We start from the raw sequence: 21,949 nt of genomic DNA on the forward strand, positions 1-21,949 counted from the left end.
GGGCCTTCCTTTTACTCCGGGTTCCTTGTTCTTCAGGTTTCAGTTTAATTTTCTAGTAAAAATAAAACCAAAACATGCATCGATACAAAATATCCAATATCATCATTTTAAAGATCTTGAGGGAGCAGAATGCGAAATACTGGCCCAGCAAATGCACTGTCTAGCAACACATCTCCACCATCCCCACTATTACTACACCCCACAACAGAGCCATCAGCATCCCAGGATCTTACAGCTGCACCTCCAGAAATGTAATATACCTCATCCAATGCACCAAATGCCCTGATGGAAGATATGTAGGAGAGACCAAACAACAACTGCACACCAGAATGAACGCACACCGGAAATCCATCAAAGACAGAAATACCCAGTTACCGGTGGGGGCACATTTCTCACAGGAGGGCCACTCTCTCTCCAATCTCTCAGTCCTGATCCTCAAGGGAAACTTACACAACACTTCCCAGAGAAGAGCCTATGAGCTCCATTTCATCAACCTGCTGGATACTAGAAATCATGGACTAAACATAGACATTGGATTTTTGATACATTATAATCTGCCTGGCAACTGACTCCCCAGTCCAGCCCAGCCCCTGGCTTCTTTACTTTTCATTCCATCCAGGAAGAGCACGCACCAACTGCTGAAGCTTCCTTAGCCTGACGAAGGGTTTTTGAACTCGAAAGCTTGCTTAATAACTTTTCTCCAACTATTTGGGTTGGTCTAATAAAAGATATCAAATTCACCCAAGGAATCTTGTCTGCCTATGTCCTTAGACCAACGCAGCTACAACCTACACCCCTGTCTAGCAACATGCATTTGGTGAAAACTCCATCCCACACACTTTGCCTGACAGAGGACTGACAAGACAGCATAGATTTGCATCTTATAGACTAACCAACCAAAGTAGAGAGATATATAGCACAAATTTTCATGAGCTGAAGCTCACTTCACCAGATGCTGTCTAATGAAGTGAGCTTCAGCTTATGAAAGCTTGTGGAAAGTGTGTGTGTGTGTGTGTGTGTGTGGGGGGGGGGGGGGGGGGCTGTTTTTTGCAGGAATTAAATCAGTCAAGGTAGTTAGAATCTGTGGGGTGAATACACCCTCTCTCTTTGGTTAGTCTATAAAGGTGCAAATCTACCCTACCTTCTACTTGACCTCAGACTAACATGGCTAACTGTCTTCACAGAGAATGGAAACCTTCTGGGGAAATTTGGAGCAACTAACCCTGCAGAAGCTATGAATTTACAGGTCAAACCGGATGCTGTGACCACAAAGCTGGTTGCAAACTTGAAGGCACCACTTGACAAGCACTAAAAGGAGGACACCGGGTGGCAACAGAAGGAGTCAATGGCCAACTACCTGGAATCCTCTGAACTCTCAGACAGTTTCTCTACCAAGCAACTTAGGGCTGGCCTGACTGCAACAAAAAGGGACGGCTGCAGGGGAAGATGGAATCCCTCCAGACTTCCTTCATTATAATGGATTGATGGTTAAAAAGTGGCTTCTGCATCTATACTCAGATATGATGGAGAGCGGCCAAATCCCTCAAATCTGGCATGACGCAATGGTTATTGCTCTGATGAAACTGGGGAAACCAGCCAGCGATCCTGAGAGCTGCAGGCCAATAAAATTGCTCTGTACAACTTACAAACTACTGGAGTGGCTCATCCTCCAAAGGAGTTGCCCAATTGCCAAGGCATCCATCCCCAAGAATAAGCTGTTTTTATGCCACACCGAAGCTGCTGTGACCAAGTGCTTGCCCTCACCATGAACATCAAGGCTGGCTTCCAGAGCAACTTTAAGACTGATGCTGCATTCATTGACCTTTTTGCAGCATAAGATACTGTTTGGAAGCATGGTCTGTTGCTAAAACTGTCCCACCTTTTCCCATGTGCCAGGCTGCTCTGCCTTTTGTGTACATTTCTGGACAATTGATGGGTGAATGTCTACCTCCAGGACAAATCGAGTAGACCAAGGGCCCTAAATAACAGCCTCCCTCGGGGAAGTGTTTTTGCTCTGACCTTCTTCAGCATTTACATAAGCAATATGCCTGCTACCTCTTTGAGGAAATTTGCACATGCTGATGACCTAGCACTAACCACACAGGCAAGGACCTTCAAAGAGACTGAAGACACATTGATGTTAGAACTGTCAATGACAGCAGAATATTTCTGCAAAAGGACGCTGAGACCGAATCCAACTAAGTCCGTCACCTCAGTGTGTCACCTCAACAACCACAAGCCACATGGTTCATCCCAACATCACCTTCTGCAGAGAAAAATTACAATACGATCCAACTCTGTCCTAGCTAGATATGACACCTTAACCTTTCGTAATCATCTTCAAAAAATAGCTGCAAAGATCAAGAGTCAGGTGAGCATCATGCAAAAACTCACTAGAACAAGCTGAGGTGCCACCACAGGAGTACTCTGCACCTCTGCTATGGCATTGATTTTCTCAATGGCCGAGCACTGTGCACCTGTCTGGACTGCTAGCACTCGTACCAAATGCCTGGATGTCCAGTTAAATTCTGCAAAGCGTGCCATCATCGCAACCCTGCAATCTACACCAATTCAATGGTTACCGGGCTGGTCAATATCGCTCCTTGAGACATTTGCCGTGACAAAGCTACGTACGGAGAGGTTGTCCACATGAATGACAACCCAGACCTCCCCATCCACAGAGATTTAAAGAACCTCCCAGCTCACCGCTTGGACTTCTGGAGACCTTTGTGGACACATGTATGATCCCTCGCAGGACACGACAGTGCAGCAGCTTGGAGGAAAGCATGGAATGAATCCACCATTCAGAATAAACATTGAATTTCTGACCCAACAATAAAGCCTCCTAGTTTTGACCTTCTGCGAAAAACATGGAAGGTTCTCAATCGGATCCAAACCAGGCATGGCCACTGCAGTCACGATGTACAGATGGTGTATTAGGAGGTCTGCAGAATGAGACTGTGGCAACCCTGATCACACTATGGACCACATAACAATACTCTGCCCTCTATACAAATTTGATGGTGACACTGCAGAGATATATTCCGTTTCCTCAAGAGCATTATACTGGTTAACTAACCATAAACTGGACTTATAATTGTTGCTCCAAGTCAGCCACATAAAAGAAGATGACAGAGAATTGTACCAAGGAAGAATGAAGCTGAAAGCTACTTTAATATGATGGATCAGTCAGATCTTGCACTAGCGGAAACAGGTGCTAACTAGATTGAATCCATGGGGTTGGGCTGATTTATGCCAGCTGAAGACCTGGATATAACCCAATAATATTAAAATCCAATGCTCAAAATTATGGGTGTTCAGTTCAGCATACCAATACACATTTACATGCTATAAAGGCATATTATAGAAACCACTGAGCTGACTTATCCAGCCAGCCAAGCTGGTAGTAATCAACTAAGGTAAAAATAAATGAGTCAATGGATACTTCACACTTGACTGCTCTTAACCAGGAGCCACAGAACCGAAACCAAAAACCTGAGACAGCTACATTCTCAAAAAGAGTAATAAGATATATATGTGTATATAAACCAATATTTGAATCCATTTTCAAACTATAAATCCCAAATAATGCACAGGCCTAGAAGAATAAAACCTTTAAGAAAAGATTGATATTGTTTTATTAGTCTCTAAACTCAGAGTTTCAAGCAGATCCTGAATCCTATTCCCACAATAATCTAAAAACTTCCCCATTGGAATGTGGGTGCTGTTTAGTTTAAAATAGGGCTTTTTAAATTCCATGACAGATGGGAATTTCATATGGTAATTACAAGCATGTGAAAAGGGTAAAGTAATTTTATAGAAGGTATCATGCTATTGTGTTGTGTTACTTCCTCCAATGTAATTAAGAGGTATGCCTTCTCCTCTTACAGCAACAGTAAGATAAAAGGAACACTTTCCTTTTCCGAATTTCACCACTGTGTAGAAAAATAAGTAGTCTAGAACAGGAGTCTAGATTTCCCTACAAACTACAAGCTTTATAGGAAAGCAAATATAAAATCACATGGAGAAAGCAGATTTTAATTAAATTTCAAGACCAACTTTTCAATGTAATCACAGTAGGAGAATGGAACAAACTATTCAGGGAAGTTGTAAACTTCCAGTAAAGGAGCTGTCACATGAAAAGGCTGAATAGGCAACTGTCTAGGCTGGTTTAAGAACAGTGAATCTTGTGTCTGTCCAGGGAGTTAGACTGTATGACCCTTAACATCTCTTCTGACGCTACGATTCTGTGCACTTGAAAGATGACAATGTGCTTACACTGAGCAAGTTACTCCCCAGAAAGAAAAAATGAAGGAAGTGAGCAGAGCACTCCAAAAATAACAGACATTTCTAACAGCAGAGACTGATCAAGAATGCAAAAATTAAGTCTCAGTATTGGGGAAGCTATTTGAAAAATGAGTGTTTTGGTTCGGTGGCAAGTGCACAAACTCATTTAGATAGTGGGAGCAAAATAAACACCGCCCCAAAGCAAAAAATTCAAAATTTTGCTTCAGAATAGCATTGCTATCTATGCATCAAAATAGAACTGCAGCATCTGATCATGCCATCCTAGGAATCATTATGTCAAGTAACTATACAGAGTGTAATTCTTAACCACCTCAGACTATAGGTAGTCATTTACATCTGTATAAAACAGGTGTAAAGTATGTGTCCATGATAGCACAAAAGTGCAAAACAATGGAGAACCAGGTGGATCAGGTTTATAAAGGTAATGGGGACATCTTGTGGTCAAGTACAAAAATTCCAACCACTGAACTTATGAATATCCATATCAAAAATTTTACCCAGCTCTAATCCCTACTCATCCATACCACTGCTTTCAAAAAGCACTGAGATGACAATACAACACAAAAGCTAAGTACAGACAGTCAAAAAGCACAAGGCTGAATTGGGTCAGTCTTCACAGGTTAATCTAAACTATAGAGATTGAACCAATAAGCAAATGAGCAGACATTCAACTTTTGATTCTGGAACTGCAGCCGCATGCCTGCAGTGGCTCAAGCCAGAAGCTGCGGAGGGACACACACACACACACACATTCATGCATGTGTGCACGCACACTAGAGTATTTCTGCCAGCCACTGGAAGAGAGAAGCCCTCCAAGACTTTTCCACCCATCCCTGCTAGAGTAGAGGGGATGTGGCCAGGCTACAGCCTGTGCTCTGCCTGGGTGGAGTGAAGTGGAGGAGGTAGTGGCATTGAACAAAAATAGTTCTCTCTCTGAAGAACTATAAACTGAAGAACTATAAATATACCTCAGCTGTGTGTTCACTTACTCTTCCTGCTGCCTCCAAGGTCTCTGGGATTTGCAGTCCACAATCACAGCAGCAGGACTGCAAGGTGACTCATCACTTCCTCTTCCTGCTTCCAGGTGCCTCTGGGATTTGTAGTCCACAGTTGCAGCCAACAGTAAGTTTGAGCAGGGGAAGGGGTGTTTAACACCCCCTGCCCTAGCCCTAGATCCCAGCCAGGGTTTGCCAGGGTGGAGGGGGGGTGCAGAGAGGGGGAGACAGTGAGCCAGCCAGTGAAAGAGCCTTCACTGCTCCAGCTATTGAGCAGAGGGGTGGGGCCAGCCCTGCTCTCTGAAGCAGACAGCACAGCCCAGACCAGGGCCACAAAGCATGCTAGTATGCTGGGGGACTCTGATTTAACTTGAACCAGAAAGGAGTCAGGACAGAAGTTCCATAAACCAGTTTGACCTACGTAAGTTAAATCTGATACTACTTTCAACCAGGTTCATCTTAAACGACTTTCAGCAATTTTGAAACTGGTTTATATGCACTGAACTTCTGTTCCGTTACAGGTTTAAATCAGTTTCTGATCGCTTAAACTGATTTATATGTAACTTCTGTGCCTAGCCAAATAGGCCAGTTCATCTGGAGCAGAGATAAATTTCAGGTGCTGTTTTTCATGTTTCCCCTTCCCAGAGTAGAAGAAAGAACCAGAAAAGTAAAAAAGGAAATAGAAAAGCCATTCCGTTTTGCATCATACTTACCATATTCGTAAAGAGCTGTGAAAAATATGCAACAAATATATATACACCCAATTGTGTCTTGTGTTTTATTTTGGAGTATTCCAAATAAAAGCCAAACTAATGACACTTGCATGTTTCTCTGATTTCATGCATCTCAACCCTGCTAGAGAATCTGGGGTTGTATGTCATGCTATATATTCCCAGAGCACTGCAGCTTTTGTTGATAATCTACAGCAACACATTTAGAGCTGAATTCTTCTCTCCCTCAGACACGAGTATTCCTATTGCGGTCAGTAGCGTTATACTAATTTAAAACCAGCATCCACTGGATCTGAATCAAGACCACCTCACGTTAGTTTTTACAGTGAACATATGTACCTTGGTTGCTGCCAATATACATAAATGTACTGTCATTCAAGTCAGGCAGGTTTTCGGTACGACGTGGTGGTAGCTGCATTAACTTTTGCCCCCTTTCTATCTGGGCATATGTACGCACTGTAAGGCACAGAGAAGGCTGAACAAGAACATCTTTCAGCATGGCCGAGTCCAGATCTTCAGCAACTTTTTTGTTAATCTCAATGATTTCATCACCAACTTTAAGGCCTGAAAAACAGAAAGTAACAAGTAAGACTTGCACAATAAGTTTTTGTTACCCATGTACATCAAGGAGCTCAGACTAGGCATTTATGAAGTGCCAGACTCTATAATGTCTAGACATGAAATAAACATTTACAACTGCAAACGATGTAGAAACTTGATGGACGTTAAGGGATCCCTGATGGATCTTAAGGGATCTACCTTAATTAAAGTTTTTCTAATACACACTTTCAGCATATCATTGTGCCTATGGTTGCCAAGTGGTACATTTACAAGGCATTTATTGATTTTCACCACATCCTTTTTCCCTACTTACTTTGCAAGAGAAAAAGCATTATATTGCATGTAAAGAATGCACTGCTCATAAATACACTAGCACTTTCCACAGAATATTACTTTGGAAAGGAGTAGAATAAGACAAGTGCAAACATGAATTCTACTGCAGTGAGAGCACAGGGGCTTAGGACAGGGGATGGGTCACAGAAGTCACCTAATCACTCGATGCTCCTGAGGTCCAGTGTTCTGTCCTCTGTACTAGAAATATTTTAAACTTTAAAACAAATCATGCCATTTGAAAAATTTAAATTTCCAAGCTTCAAAGCATTAGCATCATATGTAAGCAGAATCACTGGCATTATTCTCTTTATAAAAAAAAAAATTAAATAGATTTTTATTCAATTTTTTCATGTTGGTCAGTGCTTTGCATTGGAAGGGGAGTCATGTTCTTATATTTCAGAAGTGAGGCGAGAAAGCAGATTGCGTTCTTAAGTGACACAGCATTAGATGAATACTCAGGCTCTGAGATTTGTCTCTCTTCTGGTCCTGCAACCAGCTATTTATTAGCGCTTAAATCCTCTAATGCTAAATTTAGAACTTGCTGAGTTATTTGTGTTTGTTAACCAGTTTTAGACACTATCTATAGTTCTAGTGTTTAAGGGAAAACAGAGACCTGGAAAGAAAACAGCTGGTTCCTGCTCTTCCCAGGAAAGACAGAGATGCTGTTGATAGACAAGGAGAACCATTGGGAAGACTAAGCAGAGATAGTGACCTCTCCAATAACAAAGGGTGTCTGATCTGCAGCTGGCAGCTGCATGCCACACCTGCTATCAGGTTGATGTGGCTGCCAAGATCAACCCAAGATGGGGCTGGGATCTGCCCACTGAGCTGTCCCGGAGGTGCTGACAGCATTGCTCACTGTAAAGCCAGATTCACTCTCTATCAGCAGTCTGTCCAGGATCAGGCCAGTTTCAACACCCTGGTCCTTCCCTTCATAGTTCTAGCCAGGTTCCACCTCATTGTGTGGATGGAGGGTGGAGTTTACGGCTGTTTTTCTGTACAAAGGCATTCCCTGCTACAGGAGATCAGCTAGAGATTTAAGTTTTGCCATCATCAGGACAGGATACAAGGCAAGAATTCAGCAAGAATTCCCCTAAAAATGAATTGTGAAATAAGTCCAGATACATCCTCCGGGAAATAAGCCACCCAGATCTAGCTTTGAATATGGTAAAGTGAGGGAAAAAGGGATGCTAGAGGAGGATGTGGAACACTGACTTTTCTTTAGGGTAACTGAGATATGCTTTGTAACTGTGCCCCGTCACTGATATGATGGACACCTAACAGCAATTGGCTAGTTCAAACATTTCAATATTTATCAATGATAAAGGAATACTTTTAAGGAAAAAAAATCCAACTTTGTAACAAGCTCCCATTTAAACAATTATGAACCATTTCCTCAACTTTCTCCATTTTTATTTTTACATGATAACATTTACACCTGCCCTGAAGCAACTGCAAAATGAACACAGCAGAAACTAAGTGAAAAAATGCAAATAATTTCAAAATAAATGGTTCATAATAGTATATACTAAACAAGGACAAAAGTGAAAGCAGGGAGAGCATATATTTCATTTTTTCCTACTGTTAACTATTAAAACATTTTCTCCTTCTAGGTCATTTAATTTTTTTTCCTGCTAACTAATATCCTGTTAGTATCTTAGTAATATGTTGCAACTATGCATGCTATAGTTAAAGCTTTGCTTGTTTTTCCCTCATCATTATATTATATGTGTAACTATAAGCCTAAAAAGGTTAAGGTATTCGTTTATGTATCAAAGTGCCAGTGAGGCAAAAGAATGAAAATTGTAAAAAATTCAGCAAGACAACACCTTAGATTGCTCCAAATGAAAAAAAAAAGTTAAAAGAAAAACAGTCTCTCTGTTTTTCTCCCACTTTTACACTTGCTATAAAGATTGCCATCAAATATACAAACAACTTTTACACAACATGAGAAACATTTTTTGCCTCTTTCTATTTTCTGTCAGTTCTGGGGTCTGTAGGTCTAATATTAGGTTGAAAACAAAGAAGTGAGACTTTTAAAGTAGATAATGGTCTCTTCAAAAGCACCGCCTCCTCCAATAGTTCACTGCAGTGTTTCAAATCCATGACAGGCCATACTTTGTTTTTTGCTAAAAAAACTTTGCACAACTATTTTCTAAGATGCAGGGAACTTCCCTTGGTCTAAGGAAGAAGGGCTTCCCAGACTTCACCCCTTCAGCCTTTACTCTTGCCTAGACTCCTCACAGAACCCTACACAGCCTTTTGTTTTTTTGGCTATCGGCTCACATATGGCTGATTAAAGAGAACTGTTAAAAGGGTCATACTTCTGCTTAGAAGGACAATGGTCTTTAATATGAAAGTGAGGACTGGGAGTAGAAAATGACAGGAGAAAAATGTGCAGTCCTTTACCACTCTAAGAGTCCTCTGAAAACAGCACTGAAATCCTTTAAATTTATTACACCAGGGGTCAGCAACCTAATGCCAACATGCTGGACATGGCCTGCAGAGTGCTTGGCCTGGTACATCCCCCTTCTCCGCCCTGCACCCACCACTGCTCCCCCTGCAACAGCCCCCCACCCACAGCACTCCTGCTGCCCCCATTTGCTCCCTACAGCAGGCACTGCTCACCATCAGCAGCCAAGGCGGCCTACCCCACTGCCACTGGGGACAGAGATTGTCAGTGCCTGGTGGAGGCAATGGTGCACAGTAAAGACAGTGGCTGTAGTATTTGGAGGCTTGTCATGTTGAACAACTTTTTATTATACATAGAACTTGTATAAACCTATTTACACTCAGAGGAAAGTTTTGCTGCTGCCCTTGCAAGGGTCCTGTGGCTGACTGCCTCTGGCTCCTGACCCAGAAATTACTGCTGACCTTATCTAGAGTTTTCTGGGATAAACACTTCCCGGACACTTTGTGGGTCCAGGAGGACTTACTTTATGCCACAGCGGCAGGTGGGCCTGGGCTCTGTGGAGGGGGGTGCTGTGGAGGCAGCTTTCAGCAGCAGGAGAGAGCAGTAGTTGGCAGTGATGACCAGGTTGCAAGCAGTGGCCCACTGCTCTAACAGGTTGTTGAAGGCTGCATTACACACGCACTTTGGGCCAATTCCTTAGCCTAATTAGGTTTGTTACATCCTAATCTGAGAGAAATAGCTGGAAGCAAAACTAGAACCAGTGATCACAGCCAATGAGGGAAAGAGGTGCCATTTGTTTTCACTTCTTTTCATTCTAGAGTTGCTCTATGGACACCTTGGCTTTCTTGCTGCAGGGCAGAGCAATCCTGCTACATAAAGGAAAGGATGAGCAGAAACCAGTTCAGAAGAAAAGGGTTGAATGTAGTAGTAGGAGAACACTGTCAATCCTTCTGGATCATGGTGTATGCATGAGAGGTCACCAGGACCTTTAACATGTACACCTAGGCAGGAGCATGGGGACCCACCATCTTCTTTTAGACCATTGAGACAGTATCCAAAGGCCAGATCAAGTCTGGACATTCAGTGCCTTGATGGTGGTAAATATATGCATGTCTAGGAATCAATCCCAGGTCTCCCGCATGACAGAAGAGGATTCTACCACTGAACCACAAGAGGGGTTTCAAATTGAATGTATGGTGTAGTCATTCCCAGGCTATTTCTAGTGGGTTGGCGTGTGGCAGTAGATGGAAAACAGTAAGATCCTGGTCCATGACTTGGGCTTGCAGGTACCAACAGCATGCAATTAGAGAACGATAATGTGATATTCTAAAAGGCAGTGAGTCTTCCAGTGCCTTTTACCTTTCTTGAAAGCCAGACCCGTCTCTTTTACACTGCTTACATAGAGCCGACGAATCCCTTCCTCCTCCAAAGAGGACAATGAGAAGCCTATAAAAATACCAAAAGTTACAAGTAAAATACCTCTGCAGTTAGCTATGCAAACTATAAAGACATCCATTGCATGCACCACATTTACAGCTACTCTTCTCCTCAATGAACAAAACCTTAGGAGCCCCAATTATTGCAAAACCTTACTTGAATGGGCAGCCTTTACCCACAAAAGCACTTCCAGGGCTGCCTCTCTGTGCGAGAGTGGATTACTTGCGTGAGTAAGGATTTCAGGAACAGGCAACTACTTTTTACTCTTAAAAAAAAAAAAAAAAGCTTGAAAAGGAAAGTTAAGAAGGAAAAAAAAGAGCTACTTAAAAATTGAATTTCTAGGTTTCCATAAATCAATTAAGTTTTATTTGAGAAGACCACAGCTGCAGAATGTTGGAAAGCACTTAAAACTGTTTTGCCACAAAAGGTCACTTCAAAAACTTAGGTACTCTCAAACAAAATTTATACAACACAGTGGTTTGTGTCCCAAAGCACCAAAAGCCAGGAAACTCAAGCTTAGGCTTGACACTCCATCCTTAACTTACACAAGGCATAAAAGTGCCTGTTTAAGCAGAATGTCAGCTTTTATTTTGTGAATTTCCTGGGCTGGCCAGGTTTGTAAAATGCTGCCTTCTTTCCTTTTCTCAGCTGCTCCTGGCATGACTTGCTGTTTGCCAAGTCTCAGCTCTATGCACATTTTTATGATTAAGCTATAAATCCACGAAACAGAGATTTACAATGGAAACACTGACACACCTTTAATTTTAAGAGATCAAATGGCACTACTTCATCTGATATCAGTGATTTTTTATATCTGTTACCTGGAATTGATATAATGTTAAATACAGCGTGTGTAGAAAATTAAATGCGATTTGTTAAATATGCTTTATTTCTTTACTGCTGAGACTTACATAAAACAGAATATTTGCTTTTCTGAGACTTCACTGCTCCCTAGATATGTGTTTGCTCTTTTTTCATCAAGGAAAACATTTATGAACCTCTAGGGAGAGATACTTATTTGACATGGAATAAGCCACCAGCCAAGAGGAAGCAGATGTGCTAGAAGCCTATTCTAACTCTGCAGCTCCCTTCAAGTTGATATTTATGGACAAATTATTCTTTATTCATCAAAAAGGGCCAGCTTATAAAGCCAGTTGCATATGACCATTTATGACTTTAATGAGCAATTTGGAGCCTGTATGAGAGCTCCTCAACTCTGAATGAAAATGAAATCTGTCAAGCTTGCCTGATGCATCAACTTTAGTTCAAAGAGAATGAACAAACTGAAGAAAATGAAATGGCAACCCTGTGTGTTGTCAGCAGTGCTCAGCATACAGGACAACACTTTCTCAACAGAAGTTGCCTTCATAGATACAGGTTTGCATGTGTCCACACGTGAATATGAAATAAACTGGCCTTTCTGGACCCTAAATAAAACTAACGTCATGTGCTGTCTGCTGACACGTTCCAGCAATATCAGCAAATGTACACCCTGGGGTCTTACCAGTGGTGAACCATTCCTTGCATCAACACAACTTCATACTGTGAAGATATGAGGCACCTGCAACAACTACCAAGTGCATACTTGTGCCGGCTCCATAGCAATATCAGTTACCAAAAGTTCTGAGGGCAAAACTTTCTAGTCAGGGCCCAAGATGTTGACCAGGTATTCCTGGGCTGCTTCTGGAATCCAGAAATACCATATGGAAATCTGGGACACTGCCATGCTCCCCATCAGGCTCTTACTAGTCAGTGAGAGTGGGACGGCATGCCAGGCAGGCAGCAGTGCCTGCCCACCCACCTGAAAGGTGCTCCATGACGCTCTGACTCCTGGCCATACTGCACCCTGTGCCACTGCATTTCTGGGACACCCATTATAATTCTCAACAGCCAGCCAGGACCAGCTTCTGAAATCCAGGACTGTCTCAATTAAAACAGGACATATGGTCATCCTCCTTATAGGCCATATTGTCTTCTACTTAGAGACCTCTGCGCAGGTGGATACATTTACTGGGAAATCTTGCAGAGCTTCCAGTGTGAGTTTTCTCTAAAACACTCTGCTTTATTCATCTTGAGTCATTTGACCTCAGGCATTTGACCTCTCCACCTCTGACTCTGTCCAGTGGCAATAGTAACTTACCTTGCTTCCTGTGACACTGTCAGGACAAATAGTTTGCAAACCGCTTTGAAAATTAAAAGTAATGATCAAGAATTCTTGTTATGGCATGAAGGCAAACAAGAGTGGCAGTTAATGTTGGCTACCCTTTAGTATTTTTAAAATGAGAATTTCCCAATTGTTCTGAATAACAGCAGGCTACTCACACCATGGAGAGTGGTAGCACCTATATTTTTAAAGCTGAAAAATGCACAGGAAGTCTTACAGAGGTAGAATGAAAATGGGAAGCGAAAGCAAATAACTATTAGCACTCTTTTGTCATCTGCATCCTAGGTCCACTGCAGAAGCCCAGCTTCTTTCCATACAATTGTTTCAGACCTTGTCTGGAAATCATCATTCTAGTGCAGTCCACCAAGACAGGCCCCAAACTAGAAAAGTAGTCCTGTTCAGGGAAATTTTATGCACATGCTTAAATGCTTCCTGGGTTTGAGAATAAAGTGTCACTTTATGGATTATTATAATTAGGGAGTTTTCCTCTTTAATAGGAAGCCAAACAATAACACCAAGACTATGATTTAGGAAATTAAAACAAAGAACCTATGTTTTTGTTTCAGTTCAGCAAAGGCATACAAAACAGCTTACTGTTCTTTTGTACTGTTTACAGCCAATAGATGTGTGTAGAATTTCACGCCAAGTCTTTGTATGTGTGGGACCCAAATTTGTAAAAATAAGACTTACATTAAAACCGCAAAGGGTCTGGCAAATTAAGCAGGTGCAGTATTAACCACTAAAGAATCAAATGCCCTGGTAACTTTAACTCTGTTCCCTTGCATACATGCATTTCGACACAGACTTCTTACTGGTCTGCAAGATTATGTGGAAACAATCCTGGGGTCTGATCCTGTCCTACTTCAGTTGAAAAGATTTTTGTGATTTATTTCTTTGATGGCAGCAACAGCAAAGTATGCATGTAATTGTTTGCCAGATGACTGATCATTTGGTTTAACTGGGGGTTTTTTGTACTTTGCAATATTGTAATTAATTGTCTTCCCCATCTTCTGTTTCTACCAGTTTTAAAAAACAAGAAATTCAGACAACTAATTGTTGTACTATTATCAAACACAATCTAATGACTGAACCTACAGTCATAATTGGGTTAGTTAAATATTTCTCTCTTAAGCCTGTAGTTTTCAAACAATAGTCAGCATCACCATTTTGTGCCAGAGCTCAATCTTCCAATGGCCTGCAGCTGCATAATGCGCAGTTTGGGCATTCAAAATTATTCTGTTCATTAAAAAGAATATTCACATAAACATTAAAAGATGCAGATCAGCTGCCCATGGGGTAGGTTGCAAAAGTAATGTAAAAATGCTATAATTGCCTGGCCAAGGAGCAATCTTTCCAGTCAAAAGCTTGTCATTCCAAATGCTGAAAAGCTGGAGGAACAGATATAAACAGGGATTTTGCAAAAATGATAGAAAGAGGATTTCCTTCCCCTTCCATCTATTTTATAAATGTGTTCATAATTTAGGCAGCATATTCTGGCTTCAGAAATGCAGGGGCTTCTATTGACTTCAACAGATGTCATGCTCCTATAATCCAAATCCAGTGTATGGCTGGACAAGATTGTAGCCTGTCTTAAGTGTTCATGCAGAGAACAAAAAAAGGGCACAAGGCTCTTCATTATATTCCTGAGACAGCTGCCTATATTGTGGGGAGCTGTCATGGGCTGCTTATAAAGGCTGCAGACAGACCAGAGGGGGCAGGGAATGAGTGGAGTAAAGGATTAATTTCGCTCCCTCCCAAGGCACTGCACCAGGGTTAAAAAATGGCAATGCATTCTTCCTACCTGAAGCAGCAGAGTAACCAGGAGGTGGACTGTGACTCTCCTGACACAACATGCATCCCAGTTTCCTACTGCAGCAGTGCTTACAGTAAAGCCATGATTTAGCCTATACTGCAGGCATTAACAAAACAAAAAGATGATTGAAAGAGAGAAATTCTGCCATATAGAGATATGGCATCTGGAAGGGGGGGGGGGGGGGGGGTTGTTTGTTTTTTTTACCATTGCAAGGACAAAAGTACTCTGTGGCATCATAGAATCATAGTTACATGGGATCTCAAAGGTCACCTGATCCAGCCCCCTACACAAAATGTAGGAATGGTACTCCTAAATCATCCTTGCCCAAGGTTTATCTAGCCTCCTCTTGATAGAATTTTAGTGCTTGATAGAACCATATTTCAGTGCTTCATTCTTCATCACATAGTTTTTGTACAGTAACTTCTGAGAAGCTAGAGAAACAAGAAAAAATGGCCTTTTCTAGAACTGCAACATCAACAATAGGTCCCACATGCCATAGTTTAAACACCAGAAAGGATTTTGCCTTTTGTTCAATACAAATAAAACCCACGCAAGCTTCAATAAGGGCAAGATAGCTTCTTGTGGCTTCTCTTGCTATAGGTCATATGGGACTTGACTGTGCTTCATTTTACTTAACAAACTGGGCCCTTAAGGTAGTTTAATGAATTGTGAATATGAGCCAGAATTGATTAGACTAGGAAAAATAAAACCAAAGCAAAAAGAAAACTTACCATAAATATCAGAGGAAGTGTCAGACTTCTCAATCTGAACATGCTGCGTAATTTTTTGACAGATTTCAATTTCTTTGTACAGCTGAATAGACAAAATATATATAAAAAAGTCCATTACTATCAGGGGACGTGTGGATTGTCACAACTTTGAACAGATATTTCTTTTTACTGAAAGGGCAGGTGAGTTTCCACATCATCATTATTTATTTACTGCAATTTTCCCTGCACTGGTGAAGTGTGCTGTAAGGACCACTATCCACTATGTTTTTTATTGTCAGAAGCACTAGCTTGCAATTAAAGAGAGTTGAAGGGATATTTCTAGTACTGCCAATATTGCCTGTGGTCCAATGTCATTCTCTCTCCATCAGAAAAGTCTTGAGAGCTCAAGGAAGTCAGCACTGGGCAAAACATATTCAGTAGTTTGGGAGATTTCCAGCAAGGTTACTATTCATGATAAAAATAGATTTGAAGCATTTTTTTAAAATCAGATCAGGTTTTTTAAATTCACACATTTTATATTCTTTACTTTCTTCCTATGTTGTAGTAATAAACTGCTGATTGCAATTTTTCTTGTTTCTTGAATTTCCCAAGTGTTCGAAGTAGGGTTTTCCTACCAAGAAATTTCACACTTAAAATGATCATTTATGTTGACAAGAAAGCAAAAAAAAAGTTTGGGACATCCTTATTAACATCCTTTTTGTGGCAACGGCACAAATACACATACATGTGCACACATATGATATGTAAGCCAACAACCTGTAGTATATCTGCAATTTTCTGGTATGCTGCATTTCCACAAGTCATAACACTTTGATGAGGCTATCCTCTGCCATAAAATTTTAAAGCCTGAAATTGATAGGACTTATTTTAAAATCATATACATATTTTTCTCTCAATTTTAAATTGCTTACATGCTCTCCCTTACTGTCCTTAAAACCCACACAGATTTCATTATTATGTATTCCAATGCCCCTGTTAAGTTAAAGTGCTATTGCATAAAGGTATTTAAATGCCTAACTCCCAATGAGCAATACAGTATTTAAATCATTTACATTATTTAAAATCATTCCATCTACCCCAGAAACAAATGGCCAAGATTATTACAGGTCCCTTACTTGGGGTATTTTTGTAACAAGAAGTGTTTCTACTGCCTTTCTTTCACAGGAAGAGCACCATCAAAGTAAAAAAGGCAGAGTACAGGATCTGAAACAAGTAGGATGGGTGTGACTGTGTGGGGACAAGGAGGCTGCAGAAAAGTCACTTGCACAGGCTGCTGATATAGCTAGTGGCTCTGTATGCTCCCCAGATTATGAAGGAGGATTTCTCCTCTAAGCCCCTGCATGATATGTTCCCCTGCACAAAGCTGGTCCTGGCTGGTAAGGATTTTCTTCAAAAGGACTAAGCAGCCAGGAGTTGTTGTTCTTTGGCAGATGAACACAAGCAGGACAGGTTTTTAAAAAGCAGATTTAAGAACTGAATTTTTACACTGCAGACAGGGCAGGGGCAGCTCACTGGAGTTGTTGCACACTTGTCTGCTAATGTTGGGAATAGCAGAAAATGGAATTTGTTTATTATCTTGCAAACTGCATCTCTACCCCTAGGTGGCAGTGTTGCCTCTGTATTCCCTTCAGATTTCTGCTCACTCAGTGTTTCTTAAAGACTGTGTTCTCATCTCCTGTGCCAGGTATCCAGGTTGCACCCATATTGGTCTAGAGGCAAAAGGAATCAGAACTCGTGGCAGAGGTGATATCTTTTATTAGACCACCGAGACTAACTACTAATAATTATAATTAATACTAATAAACTAGTTGGTCTAATAAAAGATGGATCTTATGAGGAAACAGCTTGGGAGGCTGGACATCCACAAAATCAGCTTGCCCGGATGGAACGCACCCATGAGTGCTAAAAGAGCTGCTGACATCGTAGCACGACCAATGGCAAGGATATTTGAGAACTTGTGGCACGCAACAGATGTTCCTGAAAATTGAAAGAGGGCCAATGTGGTGCCTATCTTCAAGAAAGGAAGGAAGGAAGTTCCAAGGAACTACAGGACACTCAGTTTGACATCAATCTCTGGAAAAATCTTGAGAAAAAATCATCAAAGAAACCATCAACAACAGGCTAACAGAAGGCAACATTCTGAGAGAGAGCCAACATGACTTCATTGCAGGTAGGTCTTGCCTGACTAACCTTATTTCCTTCTATAACCAAGTGATGCATCACCTGGACAAGGAGAAGAGGTTGATGTCATATATTTAGATTTCAAAAAAAGCCTTTGACTTGGTCTCCCATGATGTCCTCATGGTAAAATTGAGGAACTGCAGCCTTGACAACCTTATAGTCCAATGGCTGGGGAACTGGCTCCGTGGTCAGATCCAGAGAGTGATAGTCAATGGAACTGAGTCAGCATAGCACATGGTTACCAATGGCATCCCTGAGGGCTCAGTACTCTTTAATATATTCATTGATTATCTGGGTTCAGGTGTCAGAAGCGGACTGACTAAGTTCACTGTTGACACCAAATTATGGGGAAGTGCGGTCATGCTAGAGGATAGACTGGCAATTCAGGCCAACCTGGACAGGCTCGCAAGGTAAGCGGATCAAAACCTGATGACATTCAGCATGGAGAAATGCAAGGTGCTCCACCTCGGGAGAAAGCACCCATGTCGTACTTATAGGCTTAGAAATGCTACACTCACTAGCACCACAACCAAAAGAGACTTGGGGGTCATGATTGACCACAAGATGAACATGAGCCACCAATGCAATGTCGCAGTTGGCAAAGCAAATAAAACTCTGGCTTGCATCTACCGATTCATCTCAGGCAAGACCCAAGAAGCCATCCTCCTACTTTACTTGGCCTTGGTGAGACCGCAGCTAGAGTACTGCATCCAATTCTGGGCTTCACAATTCAGAAAGGACCTGGAGAAGCTTGAGAGAGTCCAGAGGAGAGCCACTTGCATGATTAGAGGTCAAGAGAACAGGCCTTATTAGGAGAGCCTGAGAGGCATGGGACTCTTCAGCCTGGAGAAGCAAAGGCTCAGGGGCAACTTGGTGGCAGCCTATAAATATATAAGGGGTGTGCATCAGGAACTGGGAGAATGTCTGTTCACCAGGGAACCCCCCTACATGGGAAGACAAGGTCTAATAAGCACAAACTGCTGAAAGACTGTTTCAGACTGGACATAAGGAAAAACTTCTTTACCATCTGAGTCTCCAGAATCTGGAACAGACTTCCCCCAAAAGTGGTGCAAGCACCTACTCTGTATACCTAAGAAACATTTGTATGCTTATCTTGCTGGGGTAATCTTACCCCAGCTGACTTCCTGCCCCTTGTGCAGGGGAACAGAACCAATGATCTTGCGAGGTCCCTTCCAGCCCTAACTTTTATGAAATCTATTAAATCACCTCTGCCATGAGTTCCAATTCCTCATCTATTGTAGCTTTTCTGACTTTTCTCCAGCCTTTCCCGTCCTTGACTTCCCCACTTCCTTTAAGTCCTGATGGCCTCTCCTCAGGCCTTCATCAAAGCCTTTACTATGCCCAATTTAAGCAATGCATTACTTGACAGAATAGTAAGACTTAAAATCAGATGGAGATGAAAGTAACCTAACCTGTCAAGGTTCAGACAAAGCATTCCACGATTTGTTTTACTCCTCTAAAAGGCACTTCAAAATGCAACTGTCCTGAAGACTACCTAATGTTAAAAATGTTAACAGAGATGCATGTAATGGATAGAGCCTCTGCCAGCTTTTGAAATGCATTGTACAATACTTTACACATTTTTTTTTTTCCTTCCTTTCTTTGGAAATTGAGAGTTCTAATCTCTAATTCTGCCTAAGGCAGAGACCTGTGCAAGTGATATCTTTTATTGGACCAATTGTATAGCTGGGAGAAATACAAGATAAGCTTTTGGGAGGGTTATAGACAAGCTTTTGGTCAAGCTGTGTCAAGTACCCTTCCTTAGTTGTCTAAGAAATGCTATTAAACCTTTCCTAAGAAAGGTTTATACTTCAAAAATTGGTTGATTAGAAATAAAGTAATTAGCCAGGTGGTATTATTGCAAGCTACTCAGGAAACGACAAAGATGAAGACATGACTCAGTTTTGTAAGTTAACTCCAAAAGAATCTCTTCAACAAAATTAAAAAATCACAACGCTTTCCTATGAAACACACACCATACCACTAATCTACTGACCTTGTGCTATTAGGTTAGGCCTGACACAGCCAACACTTATGCAGGTTATTAACTTTAAGCGTGAAAACAGTTCCACTCGTTTCAATAGAAGACTTTAATGTTAAGCAAACGGGTAAACACTGTAGAATAGATACTATTTATTTTAAAAGCGTCACATGGCTACAGTAACCCTGGGCCACACCTACCCTAGCAAAATGCTCCCGTGGGTTAAGCCAGTCTTTTAGATAGTGAGGGGAAAATCTGACACCTGACTAAAGTGCTTCACTTGTCAGTTCTAGTTCTCCATTAATGGTATTTGTCTCTTTAATTCCTTTACTTTTCAAAGTAAGCAAGTAGGATTAATCCCAGAAAAGCTAAACTGAGCGACCACTGAGCACAGCATACTTAACTGGTAATGTTTTGAGTAAATTGGCCATACTCCAAATCTGTCTGTCTGTCTATAGACATAATATATGAGAAGACTAGAGATGCTTCCTGCATTTGTATGAACTTGGTGAGTTTAACATATACAACGTTACATCTGTTTGGTCTCATTTTTTAAAATGTCTCATTTTATAATTTTCTTGAAGCCTCAAATTTTATACTTCAGCTGTGTAAATTAAAAAATTCCAGTTGAAACAGATGGTGCTATTTTATCCTACTTCCAGAACTCCAGAGACTTTTTACCTAAAACTCCAACCCCATCATTTTAAACCATCTATGTACTGAACCCGACATGGAATAGTTTGGACCTAAAGAGATTTCTTTAAAGAAAAAACTGAAAATTATGAGCAACAGGAAAAGGGTGGGGGGAGTGGGATTAGAATTTAACCTTCTATGTAAAGATCGCTATTAGCAAGCACTTCTCTCCCTAATGTACAACAGTGAGCATAGAGCCTCTCTCCTTTCAGGAACATAGAGTGAGATTTTATAGGATGTAAATAATGTAGCTTATAATAACATGGCTGTTTGCCATGGACAGCAAGGCACTGTAACTGCAAGATGACTTGTGACCCATAAATTTAAAAAGCTTAACTCTATGCACTACAAATATTCACTAATTGCACCTGAAATTAAAACTGCACAGCTATGGAAAATCAGAGTTAATAGTGCCCTATAAAATAACATGTCATTTAATGTTCAGCAGTTAGCATTACCAGCTCATAGATTTCCTCTTCTGGCTTTGGTACATAAAATTGAATCTGGTTCTCTATCAGGAACTTCAGACGCAGATAGTGATCTGGAAGGTCCAGCTGATGTGTCTGCAACAAAAATAGAAGATATTTTAAAGAGAGAAAAGCAATGGCTGTTGTTAGATATAAAACATAATCCCATATTTTAAAGGAGAAATAGGTAATGAGTGACACTGAGGCGGATGAAGGTCTCCATTTTTCATGAGAGATCTGTCAAATTCCTAACCTTTCAGAGCACCTGAAACAACCTCCCTTCTCTCTGTACTCCCTCCTCTTGGCTGTAAAATACGAAGTTCTCACCTAACTGCTTGTCAGTATTTCATGGGTAATGCTATTACTCTAAGCAAACACCTTCAATTATATTTTTGCTTCCAAGGCAATTCTACCCCCACCCATTCCCATAGTACTGCAGAGAAAATGAGCAAAACATTCTTAAAGCAAAGGAATTAGGACCTCTTCCATACAAACACCTTTAGAAGGACAAGGAAGAAAATGTTTTGGATGGCAACAATAAAAACATCCTATGAAAGTCCTTTTGAACTTTTTCTTACTACAGCATTTTTGTAAATGTCAGGCAAGGTTATATACAAAGTATCCAAATCAGTCCCTTAATTCTAAGCAGTAGATAGTATGCTGGCATCAAAGGCACCCTAAGCTTCCCAAAGGAAACAGGCCATGTAGTTTCATAGTTGGTAGGGCTGGAAGAGACCTGAGCAGATCATCAAGTCCGACCCCCTGCCACAGGCAGGAAAGGATGTTGGGGTCAAATGACCCCGGCTAGGTGATTATCTAGCCTCCTTTTGAAGACCCCCAGGGTAGGAGCCAGCACCACTTCCTTTGGAAGTTGGTTGCAGATCCTAGCCGTCCTGACTATGAAGTAGTGCCTTCTGATGTCTAGTTATTCCTAGTAACTCCTGATTGTGCTCGGGGGGAACAGGGACTCTCCTGTTCCCCGCTGCTCCCCCTGGTGAGTTTATAGACAGCCACCAGATCCCCTCTCAGCCTTCTCTTATGGAGACTGAACAGGTTCAGATCTCGTAGCCTCTCCTCGTAGGGCCTGCCCTGCTGCCCCCTGATCATGCGAGTGGCCCTC

At 41.4% G+C, this 21,949-nt stretch overlaps 1 protein-coding gene across 10 annotated transcripts in view; it reads right to left on the reverse strand.

The window, feature by feature from the left end:
* The window catches only part of TIAM1 (TIAM Rac1 associated GEF 1), a 270,454-nt gene that overhangs the window by 46,367 nt on the left and 202,138 nt on the right, over positions 1 to 21,949 (reverse strand). For all 10 annotated transcript variants that reach the window (XR_009459072.1, XM_059720678.1, XM_019476350.2 and 7 more), the window contains 4 exons: positions 20,821 to 20,925; positions 15,487 to 15,568; positions 10,701 to 10,787; positions 6,374 to 6,598 (listed from right to left, as the gene is read on the reverse strand). Coding sequence is in view for 9 of the 10 variants with exons in the window: in XM_059720678.1 (XP_059576661.1) it covers positions 6,374 to 6,598; positions 10,701 to 10,787; positions 15,487 to 15,568; positions 20,821 to 20,925 (499 nt within the window). In the remaining variant the exon portion in view is untranslated. The remainder of the gene's footprint in view (positions 1 to 6,373; positions 6,599 to 10,700; positions 10,788 to 15,486; positions 15,569 to 20,820; positions 20,926 to 21,949) is intronic.

Source organism: Alligator mississippiensis, chromosome 1 (genome assembly GCF_030867095.1).
Source record: "Alligator mississippiensis isolate rAllMis1 chromosome 1, rAllMis1, whole genome shotgun sequence".
Classification (NCBI taxonomy): Eukaryota; Metazoa; Chordata; order Crocodylia; family Alligatoridae; genus Alligator; species Alligator mississippiensis.